At 35.8% G+C, this 14565-nt stretch overlaps 5 protein-coding genes across 6 annotated transcripts; 2 read left to right on the top strand and 3 right to left on the bottom strand.

Moving 5' to 3' along the window:
* The first annotated feature begins 1309 nt into the window (after window positions 1–1309).
* On the top strand, window positions 1310–2713 carry LOC106450782 (10 kDa chaperonin 2, chloroplastic-like). 2 transcript variants are annotated; one of them, XM_013892545.2, is made up of 7 exons: window positions 1310–1490; window positions 1574–1632; window positions 1698–1748; window positions 1830–1895; window positions 1981–2031; window positions 2122–2151; window positions 2525–2713. In XM_013892545.2, the coding sequence occupies exons 1-7, from the start codon at window positions 1397–1399 to the stop codon at window positions 2591–2593; spliced, it is 420 nt and encodes a 139-aa protein (XP_013747999.2). In that variant the 5' UTR covers window positions 1310–1396; the 3' UTR covers window positions 2594–2713. The 2 variants fall into 2 exon arrangements, with proteins under 2 accessions (XP_013747999.2, XP_048636391.1); XM_048780434.1 differs by having other exon boundaries at window positions 1981–2151.
* LOC106450781 (protein TRIGALACTOSYLDIACYLGLYCEROL 4, chloroplastic) lies at window positions 2671–5113 on the bottom strand. Its single transcript, XM_013892544.3, has 4 exons — window positions 4774–5113; window positions 3801–4050; window positions 3049–3729; window positions 2671–2972 (listed from the first exon to the last, which is right to left on the bottom strand). Exons 1-4 carry the CDS (start codon window positions 5043–5045, stop codon window positions 2781–2783), a joined length of 1395 nt encoding a protein of 464 aa, XP_013747998.2. The 5' UTR covers window positions 5046–5113; the 3' UTR covers window positions 2671–2780.
* A 520-nt stretch (window positions 5114–5633) lies between these two features.
* LOC106454573 (acyl carrier protein 1, mitochondrial) lies at window positions 5634–6449 on the bottom strand. Its single transcript, XM_013896691.3, has 2 exons — window positions 6191–6449; window positions 5634–5997 (listed from the first exon to the last, which is right to left on the bottom strand). Exons 1-2 carry the CDS (start codon window positions 6389–6391, stop codon window positions 5821–5823), a joined length of 378 nt encoding a protein of 125 aa, XP_013752145.2. The 5' UTR covers window positions 6392–6449; the 3' UTR covers window positions 5634–5820.
* An 861-nt stretch (window positions 6450–7310) lies between these two features.
* Window positions 7311–9894, top strand: LOC106450783 (ras-related protein RABH1b-like). The gene is made up of 6 exons (XM_013892546.3): window positions 7311–7566; window positions 8209–8279; window positions 8387–8475; window positions 8616–8727; window positions 9113–9203; window positions 9457–9894. Exons 1-6 carry the CDS (start codon window positions 7450–7452, stop codon window positions 9601–9603), a joined length of 627 nt encoding a protein of 208 aa, XP_013748000.1. The 5' UTR covers window positions 7311–7449; the 3' UTR covers window positions 9604–9894.
* Window positions 9895–11947: 2053 nt separating this feature from the next.
* On the bottom strand, window positions 11948–13269 carry BNAA05G04170D. The gene has a single exon (XM_013896692.3). It carries the CDS (start codon window positions 12988–12990, stop codon window positions 12145–12147), a length of 846 nt encoding a protein of 281 aa, XP_013752146.2. The 5' UTR covers window positions 12991–13269; the 3' UTR covers window positions 11948–12144.
* Between the last annotated feature and the right edge of the window lie 1296 nt (window positions 13270–14565).

The raw sequence follows: 14565 nt of genomic DNA, 5'->3' as shown, positions 1-14565 counted from the left end.
TCCTCTTCGAGGAGGGACTAGTAGCTCTTGTGAGAGAGGCAAGGCGATTTGCGAATATCGTCAAGCCACCGAGCTCTCTCTTCTCTTCCCACGCATCGCCTTTATACTGTTTCTGACAATTAGCAAAAGGAAGAAGAAAACGAACTCATCAGAGTGTATTAAGAGAAGCTATACGGCATGATCTCATAGAAGTTCGAATGTTGGTATCATGAGAAACCTACAAACTTTTGATAAGTGAAATCATTCATCCGTGCAACTTAAATAACATATATTGAAACACGTACTTCTAAATAAAAGATCTAAAGAGATGCTTGAAGTTTTTTTTTCCCCTTTTCTGCGTATGTTAAAGAGGTATTGCTTTATTATATCGAATGAATTGCTTGATGAACAAGACTAATCCTAGACGTAAAAAGATAAAAGTTTTTTTTGTGAATATTCTTTTTTTTTATTTTGACATAAAATTTCTATAATTATGTGGATACAATATGTAAACCTTTAGATTTATCCCATACTAGATATGGGTCGGAGTTTGTTTAATGTTTTGATTCTGTAGAAAATAAAAGTAACAAATCATTTTATTATAATCTTAGAACTAAAAAATCATTTTCCCATATAAATTTCACTTAATATTTATATTTTAATAATTATGCAAAATAGTTATCAACTTTGTATTATGTACTAGAGAAAATACTTATATCTAAAATTTAAACCAAACCCAATTCGAAGTAATAGTTATAGCGAAACTAAAATACATAAAAGTCAAATAAGCAATCGATTAAACAGCAATATCATACAATTTTTTTGCATTAATTTAATTTTTGTATTAACTTATTATATATTATTTTTCTTGTTTAAATATATTCTAATGTTTTCTTGCTCATTTAAGTTTGTACTAGATCTCGACCTGCACGACCGTGCGGGTTTTGTTTAATATTGATATATTTTAGATTATGCAATAAAATATATCAATAAATTAATAAAATTGATGTTATATATTATCTAATTTTATAATAATACTTGTGTGGCGTATAATATTATTATTATAAATTTTTAAATTGGTTTTAGCTAGACAGGGATTATTGATTAGATATTAAACCCGATTTAGAAAATATATATTTTAAAATTTTAGTCTAATTTTAGAGTCTATACGGATTTTATAACACTGAATGTGTATATCATTGTTAGTGTAAAAAGATTATGAGATCTTTCTGAAATGGATCTTATTAGCTAAGCTCAAATGGAATAGTTGAAAACAGCTAATGGGCCGTAACATTGGCCCAACTCAAAAGCATAAGAACCAACGAGAAACCTCTCTAAGCCGAAGTCAAAACAGAGGAAGAAGAGAGTAGTTGCTGCTGCTTCTGCAAAAGAAAAGAAACCTTATCTAGCATAGCAAATGGCTACTTCCACTTTCGTCTCTCTACCAAAACCCTTCTTTGCTTTTCCTGTTAAAACCAACACTCCTGCGATAGCTAACCATAAGCTTCTCGGTACTCTTGACACAAATCTGAAACTTAAGGAAAGCTTCAGCCTTTTAATGATTTGTTTGTTTCCTCATGTTTCTTGTCTTCAGGAAGCCGAAGAGGTTGTCTCAGAGTCAAAGCTGTTTCCACCAAATGGGAACCGACAAAGGTACAGTCTTTTTTTCTGTTTTAATTTGATCAGAAAAGTTGAATTCATTTCGTTTTTTTTTGAAGGTTGTTCCTCAAGCAGACAGGGTTCTTGTTCGTCTTGAAGAGCTTGCTCAGGTCTCTATCTCTTATAGCTTCTTTATGAATTCAATTGCCAACAGTTATATAGATTATTATGTTGTTACTTTGTGAATGCAGACAACCTCAGGTGGAGTGTTGTTACCTAAAGCAGCTGTTAAGTTTGAGAGGTACCTAACCGGAGAGGTAAGTAAGCCTTTGCTCCTTTGTGTTATGTTACTTTTCGTATTAATTAACATGTCTGTTTTTATAGCTTTTAATCATATTGTAGGTTGTCTCTGTTGGCTCTGAGGTGGGACAACAAGTTGGCCCTGGAAACAAGGTTAGATTCTTTCTTCAACTCTTAAAGTCAATAACCATTTTGTACTGTAAACGTTCTTCTTCATTCGTTTCACCTTTCCCTTTCTCTCAGGTTCTGTTCTCTGACGTGAGCGCATATGAGGTTAGTTAGTTAGTTATGTTTTTTGCCTTCTTGATGGAGAGAGATATTTGTTCTGGTGTTTATTTTAGTTAGTTATAATTATCTTAAGGATTTTTAATAGTTTTAAGGTTATTTGGTTTTCATATAAATAGTCGTCTATGCCTAGAGTTGTATGGAAATTATTGATATTGGTATTTTTATAAAAGAGAGGTTTGAAACCCTTTATTTACTTGTTACGGCTAGAACTCGAGAGTTCTCAACGAATCAAGAAGACTTTGATCCTATGTATTTTCAGACTAAATAGGATTCATTGTGTTATCGTAGCTTCCGCTACATCACTTCTCCACAGTGAAATTACCCCTCTGCAATGAATTAAAGTGCAATTATTGTGCAGGTCGATTTGGGGACCGGTGCTAGGCATTGTTTTTGCAAAGAGAGCGACCTGTTGGCCCTCGTGGAGTAGAGTTCTTGTCTGAGAACGTCCAATGTTTTCTTGAAAGATTTTTAATGTGTTCAGACTTTGTTTTGTGACAAACAATATTTCAATCATTTGAAATCATTTAAATAAAAGTATCTTCAACTAGTTGAACCAATATGTGCCATGACATGGCATCTTCTGATACAACAAAGTGATAAGGAAACTAAATATTTTAAAACTCAAAAACTCGAAGCTCAACCATGCCTTCTTTCCTCTTTGGTGAGTACCAAGCCACCACTTTCCCAGACTCAAGAAGCCTCAACGAGTAGTTCAAACTGTAAATCAAATCCTCCATCTGTGCACCATACTTCCCTGCACCTACCTCAAACTGTGAGTCCACTTTGAAAACGATTGGCCCTGCAACCTGCAAAATACAAAACAGTCTCATAATTTGATTCTTTCTATTCATCACACTACTTTGGAACAAGAAGCTTAAGTACCTGTTGCTGGAATATCAAGCTGAGCCTCGGAGAGCCTGACGCGTCATCATCTGTTTTGTTACTCCCTGAAGATCTTTTAATTGCATGGAAGATTCTTTTAGCAAGAGCAGAAGCTGAGGAAACGTCCACACGAGCATCTACCCTCGTTAAATCACCATACAGCTTACTAAACCTCCCTTTCTGAAACGTACAACAAGCAGAACCAAACGCATCTGCGCTTATCGGACTCCTCCTCTTCGTGTCTCGGCCTGTGATCCAAGCTGCCAAGGTGCTACCTACTATCCCTGAAACTGCTGCGTGAGGCTCCTTGAGGCGTATGTCGTAAGGAAGAAAGACAGGTGACTCATCATCATCATCATCTTCTTCTTCTTCCTTTGCGTTGTCATCTTTCTCTTTAGGCCTCCATAAGTCTTTGCTTGCTTTGTATGAAACTGCAGCCTTGGCGCATAAGCCAGGGAACAAAGAAGCAGGAGGAGCATCGCCACTAGTCTCAGCAGCGTTCACTTGCTGAGGATGGCCCTTGCTTTTGTGTACAGCAAAACGGTAGTGAAGCCCGGTCGTCTCTGGAGCAAGAGATGAGATATCAAAGTTTAACGACTCGGGAACATCCCAGAAGCGTCCTTTATGGTCCAGAAACAGGTCTGGCCAAGCTGCTTCCACAGTGAGATCATGTTTCTCAAGCTGCTCAAAAAAAAACAAAAAACATAAGAGCTTATAACATTACAAAACCATCAATGAGAATAGATGCGTACCGGATGAACAAACATGAGCTTCTTTCTGATCCCTTCTTTATCGCCAAGACGCTCAGCGCTGAGCAAGAGAGAGGAAGAAGAGCCTAATGCAATCTGAGTCCATAGACCAACCGAGTAAAGAGATTTGTCTACAATGTGTTTTGTTGTATCCTTGAAAAGCTGGAGATCCCACTCCTCTGCCTTGCTGATACTTGTTTTGATATCAGCAAAGAGCTTCTTTGGCTTGAACTGCCCAACCAATCCTGCCCACCTTCAAACAATCCATACAGAACTAAGTCACATGTCTTGTCTCAACAACAACACTGAGAAACAAAGACAACCTCTACTGCTGTTTTCTGTTCTCAAAGTCAAAACCTTTAAGCTTTTACTCACTCAAAACACCAAAGACAAAATTGATTATTCTCACTAAAACCAAACAGAGCTAGTTTTATGTCTCATTAACAACACTGAGAAAAAAAAAGACAGACTCTTTTGCTGTTTTTGTATTCAAAGTCTAAACCTTTAAGCATTACTAACTCCAAACACCAAAGACAAAAGTGATTGTTTCTCACTAAAACAGCAGGAAAGGAGTTAAAGATACATAATTTAAGTGAACAAAAAAACAAACCGAACTAGTTTATGTCTCATCAACAACACTGGCAAAAAAAAAAATCCTCTTTTGCTGTTGTTGTATTCAAAGTCTAAACATTTAAGCATTACTAACTCAAAACATTAAAGACAAAAGTGTTTTGTTCTCACTAAGACAGCAGGAAAGGAGTTAAAGATACATAATTTAATTGAAAAAACCAAACAAACAAACAAGCTTTATGTCTCATCAACAACACTGAGGAAAAAAAAGACAGCCTTTTTTGCTGTTTTTTTGTGTATCCAAAGTCAAAACCTTTAAGCATTTTACTAACTCAAAACACCAAAGACAAAAGTGATTGTTTCTCACTAAAACAGCAAGAGAGGTGTAAAGATTTGTTGTTGTTACCAGTTGGAAGAGGAAGGACTGAGCAAGAGAGAGTTGAGAGAGAAAGAGCCGAGTCTCTTGTCGGAAGAAGGAGCAAAAGCAGGGATGACTCCGAGAGGGAAGCCTTCGCGGAGAAGAGAGAGCTGCTGAATACGGTGAGAGCGGCTGGCTCGTGCACCGTCGACGGGAAACGGCTCGCCGGGAACGGAACGAGCTGTGCCTTCGAGGGTTTGCGGTGAAGAGAGGTTATGGTCCCAGAACACTGAGTCAATTGCTGAGCTGAGATTCGCCATTTTCAACTTCCTTCTTGTTTTCTCCTTCCTTATCTCTCCTGTGTACTACTTACCAACCTGAGGAGGCAGGAGGGGTTTAAGCTTTATCATGGGCCTTTTTCTTTGACCACTATGGGCTTCTTCATAAGTTAAATGGGCCTTATTAGTAAGTAGTAACTCTGAAAAATGTTGGATATGTACTAGTAAAAAAAGTAAAGGACTAAATCCTTTTCAGAAATAAAGTTTTTGATCGGAAGATTAATCAAACCGAGAGACCCACCCTTATGGTTAGTATCAGCAGTTATTGATATTATATTTTTCTAAACTTTTTAAATAAAAAATATTCTCTCAAAAATTAGTATGTGAACAATTAAAAAAAAATATTTAAGTTTTTTTAAAATATATAAGAAAACTGATCAAACCTGATTCAGTTCCATTTTAGTTCTACAACTCAATTCCTAAACCCATAAATCTCAACAAAACAATGAAATCTAGTGTGGAATGACTAGATTTGATTGGAGTTAATGATGCAGTTATCATTGGAATCTCTGTGGGATGAAAATATTTGATCTAAACTTTTGATTTAAAAGAGAACAAAAACCCATTTGGTTGAATAAAAGACAGATTGTAATTACTCCAGAAAAAGTGTCGAATTACAAAATAATCAAGGCATAAGGTTTCTTAAGGAAACTGTTAAAAGAGACAAGAATGGCTCTCAAAACAGAACTGAATTTATTTGGAAGTCCCATGATCAGGAAAGAACAAAAAACATGAGAGATATGGCACACAGGTGTGTTTAGCTAGACATAGGATGATTGAAAACGTATTCAATGGCAAGAGAGCAAGAGTCTATCTTGTCAGCTTCTTTGTCCGGGATCTCAAGCTTGAACTCCTCTTCAATAGCCATCACTATCTCCACCGTGTCCAAACTATCTAACCCCAAATCCTTTTGGAAATGAACTTCAGGAGTCACCTGTGAGATTCAAATGTGGAAAAACTCATCAACAACAAAACAAGCCATAACCAAAAAAAAGACACAACATATTATCCATTAAGACATAACTGATTTTATTACAGTATTGCTGAAAAAAAAAAGACAGGAACTACGATAAACTGAAAGTCTGGTCCGAATCCGAGTAAATTTTTAACGAAGATCGAAACTGTACCTTAGCGGGATCGACTTTAGGGAAGCTCTTGACAACGTCGAGGACTCTGTCGACAACATCCTGCTTGCTGAGATGATCATCGTGCGAAGAGAAAGCACGGATCGAGCCAAGGAACCCAATTTGAGACTGGTTCGAACCTCTCACCGCTAGGTTTTGCACGGGAACCCTCAGGTGACGAAGAACTGCATTTCTCAGTGCCATTTTCCGTCGAGTTCTGAGATTTTAGGGATTCGATGAGATACACGAAAGAGAGTAAAGGAAAGCTTGATGGCACGTTCTTATCACGTGTCCCCGCTACTTTAAGTCCAGCCCAAGTTAATAAAATATGTGGGCCTTGTTCTAAAGCCCATAATGTTGTGAATTTAATAACTAGCAAGAAAAAATAAACATTTAAATCCTCAGCTATTTAAAATCGGCAAGTTTAATACCGAACTATTACTTACACAATTTTATTCCCAAACTAATAGTTGACTTAACAAATTGGTGACTAAAATAGTCAACTGATCAATTATATATGATTTTTGTTAACCTTTTATCAATTATCTTTGTCATTGAACTTTAAAAACTCGAAATCTTCATATTCAAATCATAGCTTAAAGTGAAAATGATTTTCGGCGATGATAAAGACTATTTTCAGTGATAAAATAGCAAATTCGACCCAGTTACAGAAACAAATATCACTGGAAATTACCTTTGCAATCACCAGAAATCTTCTCCACTCAAAGTTAAAATTTGAATTCTGGGGATTTCAAATTGTTCAGATTTAATAGCAAAGATAATTAATATAAAATTAATGAGATTCATTTATGATTTAACAGTTGACTTTTTTGGTCACTAATTTGCTATGTCAACTATTAATTGGAGAATAAAATCGTGCAAGTGATACTTGCTGATTTCAAATAATCTAGGATTTAAATGGTCATTTCCCATGCGCCCAGCTTCCTATTTATTTCTAATTTATTCCCAATAGTTTCTAATTTTACATAAATGAGCCATTGGTCTGCTTTTTATCATTTGTCCGCTAGTTCAAGCCCAGCCTAAGTTAATACGTGGGCCTTGTTATAAAGCCCATAATGTTTTGAATTTAGTTTTATGTAATTTGTAAATTAACCCCAAATAGTTTCTGATCAGCTTACGCACACACTAACTACAGTAATTGCAATTCCAAGCGCGACGGGATCTCTCTCACCGGCGAATACTGGAAACTCCTTCCTCCGCGAGATCTCGGATCCGTGCGGCTAGTTTGATCTCGAGGAACAATGGCTCCAGTCTCGGCGCTCGCTAAGTATAAGCTGGTGTTTCTGGGAGATCAATCCGTGGGGAAGACGAGCATCATCACTCGATTCATGTACGACAAATTCGACAACACTTACCAGGTTAATCCGATCTACTCTCGACGTTCGCTCGTTATCTAGGGCTGTAGATACTGAGATCTAGCTTCTCTAACGGTTTCCTCATCTCTCGCGCTCGATTCTGTTGTAATTGTAAGCTAGGTGTGATCTGGTTTGTAGATAGCTATGATCTCATAGTTCGTGATCTTGGCTTTGTTGTTGTTCATGCTCGAGAACTCACTACTGTTGAAGATCGTTGAAACGTTAGAAGGAATTTGACTAACTGACGCTGATCTTGTTGTCATTGTTTATCTAATCGAAGTGGTTCTCAGTTGATGAAACGAGAAAATCATTTGATCTTGATTTGTAGATATGATCTCTTACGTTTAAGCTTTTGATAGTGAGTGATTATCATTATAGGCAATGTTCTTCCTTTTTCTCAGTAGTTTTACTTTGTTTCTGATCTTGATTTGTAGATATGACCATTACGTTTAAGCTTTTGATAGTAAGTGATCATCATTATAGGCAAATGCTCTTCCTTTTTTCAGTAGTTTTACTTTGTTTCTGATCCTTGATTTGTAGATTTGATCATTTACGTTTAGGCTTTTAGTAGTAGTAAGTGATCATCATTATACGCAATGTTCTTCCTTTTCTCAGTAGTTTTATTTTGTTTTTTGTAATCTCCAGGCCACGATTGGTATTGATTTTCTATCAAAGACAATGTACCTTGAAGATCGAACTGTCAGATTGCAGTTGTGGTATGAACTAAAGCCCTTTTTTTTATATAATTTTTGAACACTAAAGAGAATGAAATAGCAGATCATGGTTTGGTAATTGACATTGAGAGCTGAAAAACATATGGCAGGGATACAGCTGGGCAAGAGAGATTCAGGAGTCTTATTCCCAGCTATATCAGGGACTCTTCTGTTGCTGTTATTGTCTACGATGTTGCAAGTATGTGTAGCACCTTCGCTCTTTATCTATTTCTTAAACTTCTCAAGCACATACATTCCTTGATATGTTGCGGCTGTGATATTCAGTAATCTCTTATGAGTAAACCCGTTTCGGTTCCTTACTTATCTTGACACATATAGGCAGGCAGTCCTTCCTAAACACTACTAAGTGGATCGATGAGGTTAGGACAGAACGTGGTAGTGATGTCATAGTTGTCCTTGTGGGAAATAAAACCGACCTTGTGGACAAAAGGTATATAATGATCTCTACCATCTCTTCCTTCCTCTACATCTTTGTTATTAAATCGTCATCTGCAAATTACTGTTCAACAGTAACTGAGACTTCAAACTACTGTTTAGTCGCTGTTCGAATTTGTAAGTACGTGTCCTAGACGAATGAGTGTCCTTTTACAATAGAGTAGTAATCATTGTTAAACCACGTCTTATTTTTCGGGTGGCCATTGAGTATGTTCCCAAACTTCCCAACAAAATAATAAATGGAAAAATCATTTGATGCTCAACTGCATACTAATCTTAAAGGCTTCTTTGTGGTCAACACGCTTGACACCTAACGGTGTATGGTACTACTATTTGTTACTGTCGCTGGGGCCTTTCTAATAAATTGTTTGTTTTCTCAGGCAAGTGTCGATAGAGGAAGCAGAAGCTAAGGCTCGTGAGCTTAGTGTAATGTTTATCGAAACCAGTGCCAAAGCAGGCTTCAACATAAAGGTAACAGGAGTAGTAGTATCTTCTCTTCACAATTTTTTTTAGAGTAGTTGGTGGACAGCAACAACAAAATCCTGCTATATTCATTTTATTTCTAACCTTGTGTAGTCCCATCATTAGGTAAATTAACCTAGGTTTTAATACTAATCTGCTGATTATTAAAGACTAATTATGCGTCCTCTTTATTCATGTTGATTTCTCTTTGATACTCTTTAAGCAACTAGAATCATCCCGTTTTCGTTTTATTTATTACTAGGCTCTGTTCCGTAAGATAGCAGCAGCTTTGCCCGGTATGGAAACACTGTCTTCAACCAAGCAAGAGGACATGGTTGATGTCAATCTCAAGTCTTCCAATGCCAATGCATCATTGGCTCAGCAGCAATCAGGAGGATGCTCTTGTTAGATCTGGCAACAAATAAACTGATAAAGAACAACAACAAAAACACGCACCAAAAAGTTATCAAGCCTTATAGCATGATCATATCCGCAATTATCTTCCCCGTCTGTAAAATTTTTGCCTGCCTTTATCAATCAGATTGTTTTAAAACTGACTTTGTTTTAGTTTATGGTTTGTCCCAAACTCCTAAACGTTTCAGGTCTTTGGAGTTTCGAATGCTCTGCTTCAGTACTGTGATTTGTATGTTTATGAGTTGAAATTGAATGATATAACTGTGAGCTATGTGAATTAAACACACTCTACTTGTTTCTACCTTCCATGTGAAGACAGGTGAATAGAGAATATAATATTTTGTTTTCTTTTTGTTTTACCCATAAAGAAACATAGAATTAAGTTCGAACACATGTCTCTTGGTCAGACTGCTTTAATGAGCTAATTAAATGCAAAGTCCCACTGTTCCCAGGTATTCCCCTTGTTCAAAATAGTTTTGTTCTATTTATCATAACCACTAATTATTTAGAAAAGTTGTTTTATCAAACAATGTAAGAATATATGTTGTTGACAAAAAAAAATGTAGAATATACTCCTTTCTTTTTAAGGCAAGTGTTTTGCGAAAAAAGTTTGTTTCTGAAAAATACACTTGAACGGTTTCTATGCATTTTTGACGAATTACTGAAGGTAAATTGAATATTTAAACATTTATTTTTTAGAAAAACGTTTATCTTTTGATGAACTTATTCTATACGTTTTGATGTATTAATACATTTTCTTAACATGCAGAAACACATAAAATGTTTCTTGTAAAAAAAGAGAGTGTCCTAATTCAATACTCCATACGTCTCAGTTTAGTAGTCGTTCTAAAACTTTTGTGTCAAAATAAATGTATTTTTTAAAAATTTAAATACAAAATTTATTGATTTTTTATTTTAATAAATTTTTATATTTGTTAAAATGTGGTTAGGTGTATTAGTAATGATATTTTATATATTAAATATATAATTTTAAATATTTTCGTAATCTGTGTGTCCAAATTTAAAATAAAATGGAAAGAATAATTTTAATATTATTTAAATTATTATACCGCATAATTATACAAGAAAATAAAGAATACTTGCAGGATTGGTTTTCATTATTGCACCTGAGGCTGGAAGTATTTCTGTATTTATGCATCACATGACTAAGTATCTGAAAATTTAATTTGTTAAGCTTATTTGTCTAATGAGACTTTCACAAATCACAATTAATAATATAGTATATCTAGTATGTTGCCCATTTATAGTGCCAACTAATAACTAAAAATATAAATGACAATTATGTTCTTATTTGAATTTTCCAACTATCAAATGTACATAATTCGCAATAATGACTATAATTAAAGAGAGACCCCCTCAAAAAAAAAGAAAAACAGAATGAGTAACTTGATATCAATGAAGATGTAGGTGAGAGTGGAGATGGTAGAGCCACGATATAACACTTTCTCTTCCCCCTCAAAACTCACTCATTAAATGCCAACCTTCCCTTTTATGACCGTTGATGGTGTAAGATGGCGAAAAATCTATACTGCAAGTTCTTTACAATATTATTCATTCACGGCTATGGACTGGACCCATCGAATTTAAAACGAATTTGGACCCACCTCGTATATTTTTATTAAATTCATACATAGTCTTTACTCTTTATAACCTTTGAAACTCTCTTAGATGGGTACTTGGATCTTAAAAAAAGTCTTCAACTTTAGTCGAAATTGAGACCTATGATATTGGATCTACATGCCCTTTTCTTCAAGGTTTCTTCTTTTCAAGTGTGATGTCTACTGAGACTAGTAAATTGGATTTCTTAATGGTTAACTTTGACTTTTTCCATGTCTAGGAGAAGTGAGAAACTCTTTTAAAAAGTCAGACTTTGTTTTTCTAGATTAAGGGAAACACAAGGGTATGTCACATTTATTATTTACTCACAAAGCACATTGATTCTTGATTTGATTATTTATTTTAAAAAATTGTAATATTTGATAATTCTGACATGAAATAGTCATAGGTTTCTTCTTCTTCTTCTAAAGTATTTCATATAAGATTTGTTCTTCTAATCTCCTAAATAAAATAACAAGTACATTATACAACGAGACTCTCAAAGTTCATTCAAAAAATAACTATACTTCATTCAAAAATACCATACAAAAGACTTTCATAGTGTTATTATAATATATAGAATGAAATTTACTCAAAGCACACTGGTTCTTGATTTGAATACTTCAAAAGAAAAAATTGTAATATTTGACTATTATTCATACCTGAACTAGTCATACGTTTATTCTTCTAAAATCTATCACTTAGATTTTTTTCATCTAATCTCCGAGGTAAAATCTGTTTTAATATACTACGAGAGTATTGCGACTTTCATAGTTGCACTATAAAATAGAGACATTTTCCACTCATTATCTGTTGGTATAGTAACCCTAAAAACTATCATATGAATCTTGTGAAGGGTATTTAAGTAATTACGTATATAGAACGGTCTGATAACGACCAAACACCAAAAAAAAACACATCAACGGCGAGGATCAACCCGTCCTAAATCGACAAGCTTCTTAGACCGGTTCGCGCAAAAAGACGCCGCCGTCGAAATGTGAGGCCTCGCCGGAGACTTCATCTCCCCGGTGGTGGCGTATCCAAATTCCGGCGGAAGTTTCCCTTTCCAGTTAGAAGGTTTAGCTCTCACTAACGGACTCAAGCAGAAACCCATCCCTGTACCGATCATCGCCGTCTTTCTTCTCCCCGGAGTTCCCATCGCCGCCGCAGCCGCCGGCGTTCTTTTCACTCTCTCGGGAGTTTCCTCGATGTCGTCGTAATCCACCGTCGCGGGTGACATTCCTCTGCAGTATCTCTGCCTCGGTCGGTGGCTTGACTCGGAGGCGATCAAATCCTCGATGTAGCACGTGTCGTTGGGTGACGGCTTTTTCGATCGGACGGAGAGAACCTTCGAGAGCCAAGAACGCGACGTGGACGACGTCGACGCGACGAAGGGGTCTTGAAACTCGTCGGATCTTGACCTGAATAAGCTAGAGAACCGAGATAGCCTGCTCTGTTTCTTCTTATACGATCTGCCGGAGTCGAAGACTTTTTCCGACGATCCTCCTCCTCCTCCGCCGCCGGCGGTGGAGGTGACTTGCGGCGTTGGGAAGAATCTGTTTTGAGAAGAAGCTCTTCCGGCATCGGATTTTCTAGCGGAGACGTAAGGAGAAACAGAGCGAGGAAAAACGAGAGGACGAGGAGGAGGAGAGATCCTTTCTGACGCGGCGGTTGAAGCGGCGAGGGAAAAGAGACGTTCACGGAGGCAAGAAGCGCAAACGCCGATGCTGCTGCTGAAATCAACTATATGTCTTTTACACCTCATCGGGAAAAAAAAGTAGAAAAAAACTTTACGGACAGAGAACAACAACAAAGAAGAAGATCTAGTGAGTTCAAGAAAGTTGTCTTCTTCTGTTGTCTGAAGGCTGAAGCTTCTCTTTTAGAGAGAGAGAGAGAGAGAGAGAGAGAGAGAGAATCGCCGGGAGTAAATGAACAAAAAAAAAAGAAAATACAATTCAGGTAATAAAGGCTTTTGACACGTTACCGTTTTGGTTACAATGCTGTTTGGTTGCAATGTTGATGATGATTAATACTTATGGTTAAAGATAGATCTCGTCCATATTTAATTAACGTCACTGACTCACTATAGTTTTTTTTTTTTTTACTTTATTTATGGGTGTGCTTGTTGTTGCTTGTAGTGGGAAGATGAACATTTTCATAGTTTTCATGATTCTTTATGTCGTTGACATTTGCTATCTTATCATTGTCAAAACAAACATCAATTCATCGCAAAATGGCATATGTAATGATTACCTTGTAAACTTAACCAAAACTATTGTTTAAACTAAACGTCCTCTTAATTTGACTCATTAAAACTATGCTTGCGACGTAGTATGTCAACGATAGTATTTGAACAATGCATCGAAAGTTCCATGGAAAACTACAAAAAAAATGAAGTTTCCTTAAATTCTTTATGCAAAACACATTTTTAATTTATACATATATGGTTATCATTGTCTGTCTAATTGTGAAATTATCGAGTCTTGATGTTCGTTGATATTAGAAATATCTATGATATATTATTCCATATAAAAGTGACATGATCGTGAATGTAAAGATACAGTATGAATGCAATCCACATAAACAAGGAAACATATGAGAATACTCCACTTTCTTTCAGCTTTTTTAAAAACCAATCATGAAATAATTCTTAGTGGTGATTGAGAATAACAGAAAAATAAGTTGTGTAAATAATTATTTAATTGATTCCAGTGTATATACATTTTATAAAGAAAGGGAAAGACAAGCATGTGACGGCAAACAAAAAAGATTGGAGCTCGTGGATGGTGGAAGCCGACACTTGTTAGGTGATACGATACGTCGTCGTTACACACACGCTTGTTCGTCTGTTTCTTCTTGGTTTATCCACGTGGCCTACTATTCTTCACTTTGGGCCTTGCTCTCTCTCTATCTCAGTATTGGACACTCCTGAGTTAAAGCCTTTTATCTCTTATATCACAGTGCTTTATCATTGGGCTTACATGTCATTTACTCTATAGCTAAAAGTTGTGAGTGTAGGTTATAGTGAAACTTGAGTTTTTTTTTATAAATATTTTTAACAATCAAATAGTCAATTATATCACTAAGTAATCTCCGTTTCTGTTATATATTATGATCAACTACATACAAATATTAGTGAACAATGATTTCAAGGTCGATGGAAGTGTTCTCTCTGTATCACATGACTACAACAGACAGTTATGCCTACAACAATACTGTCAATCTTGCATCGCATGATTAACCTTAGTCTTTTAGTCGGGGTTCTTAATTCATGATTTGATATATTTTTTCATTTTTTTGATAAGAGACGACTCTTATATTATTTAAAATACGGTTCTTA

This window comes from Brassica napus, chromosome A5 (assembly GCF_020379485.1).
Source record: "Brassica napus cultivar Da-Ae chromosome A5, Da-Ae, whole genome shotgun sequence".
Classification (NCBI taxonomy): Eukaryota; Viridiplantae; Streptophyta; class Magnoliopsida; order Brassicales; family Brassicaceae; genus Brassica; species Brassica napus.
The sequence above is the reverse complement of the archived record's forward strand: the minus strand, read 5'-3'. Positions and strand labels throughout refer to the sequence as shown.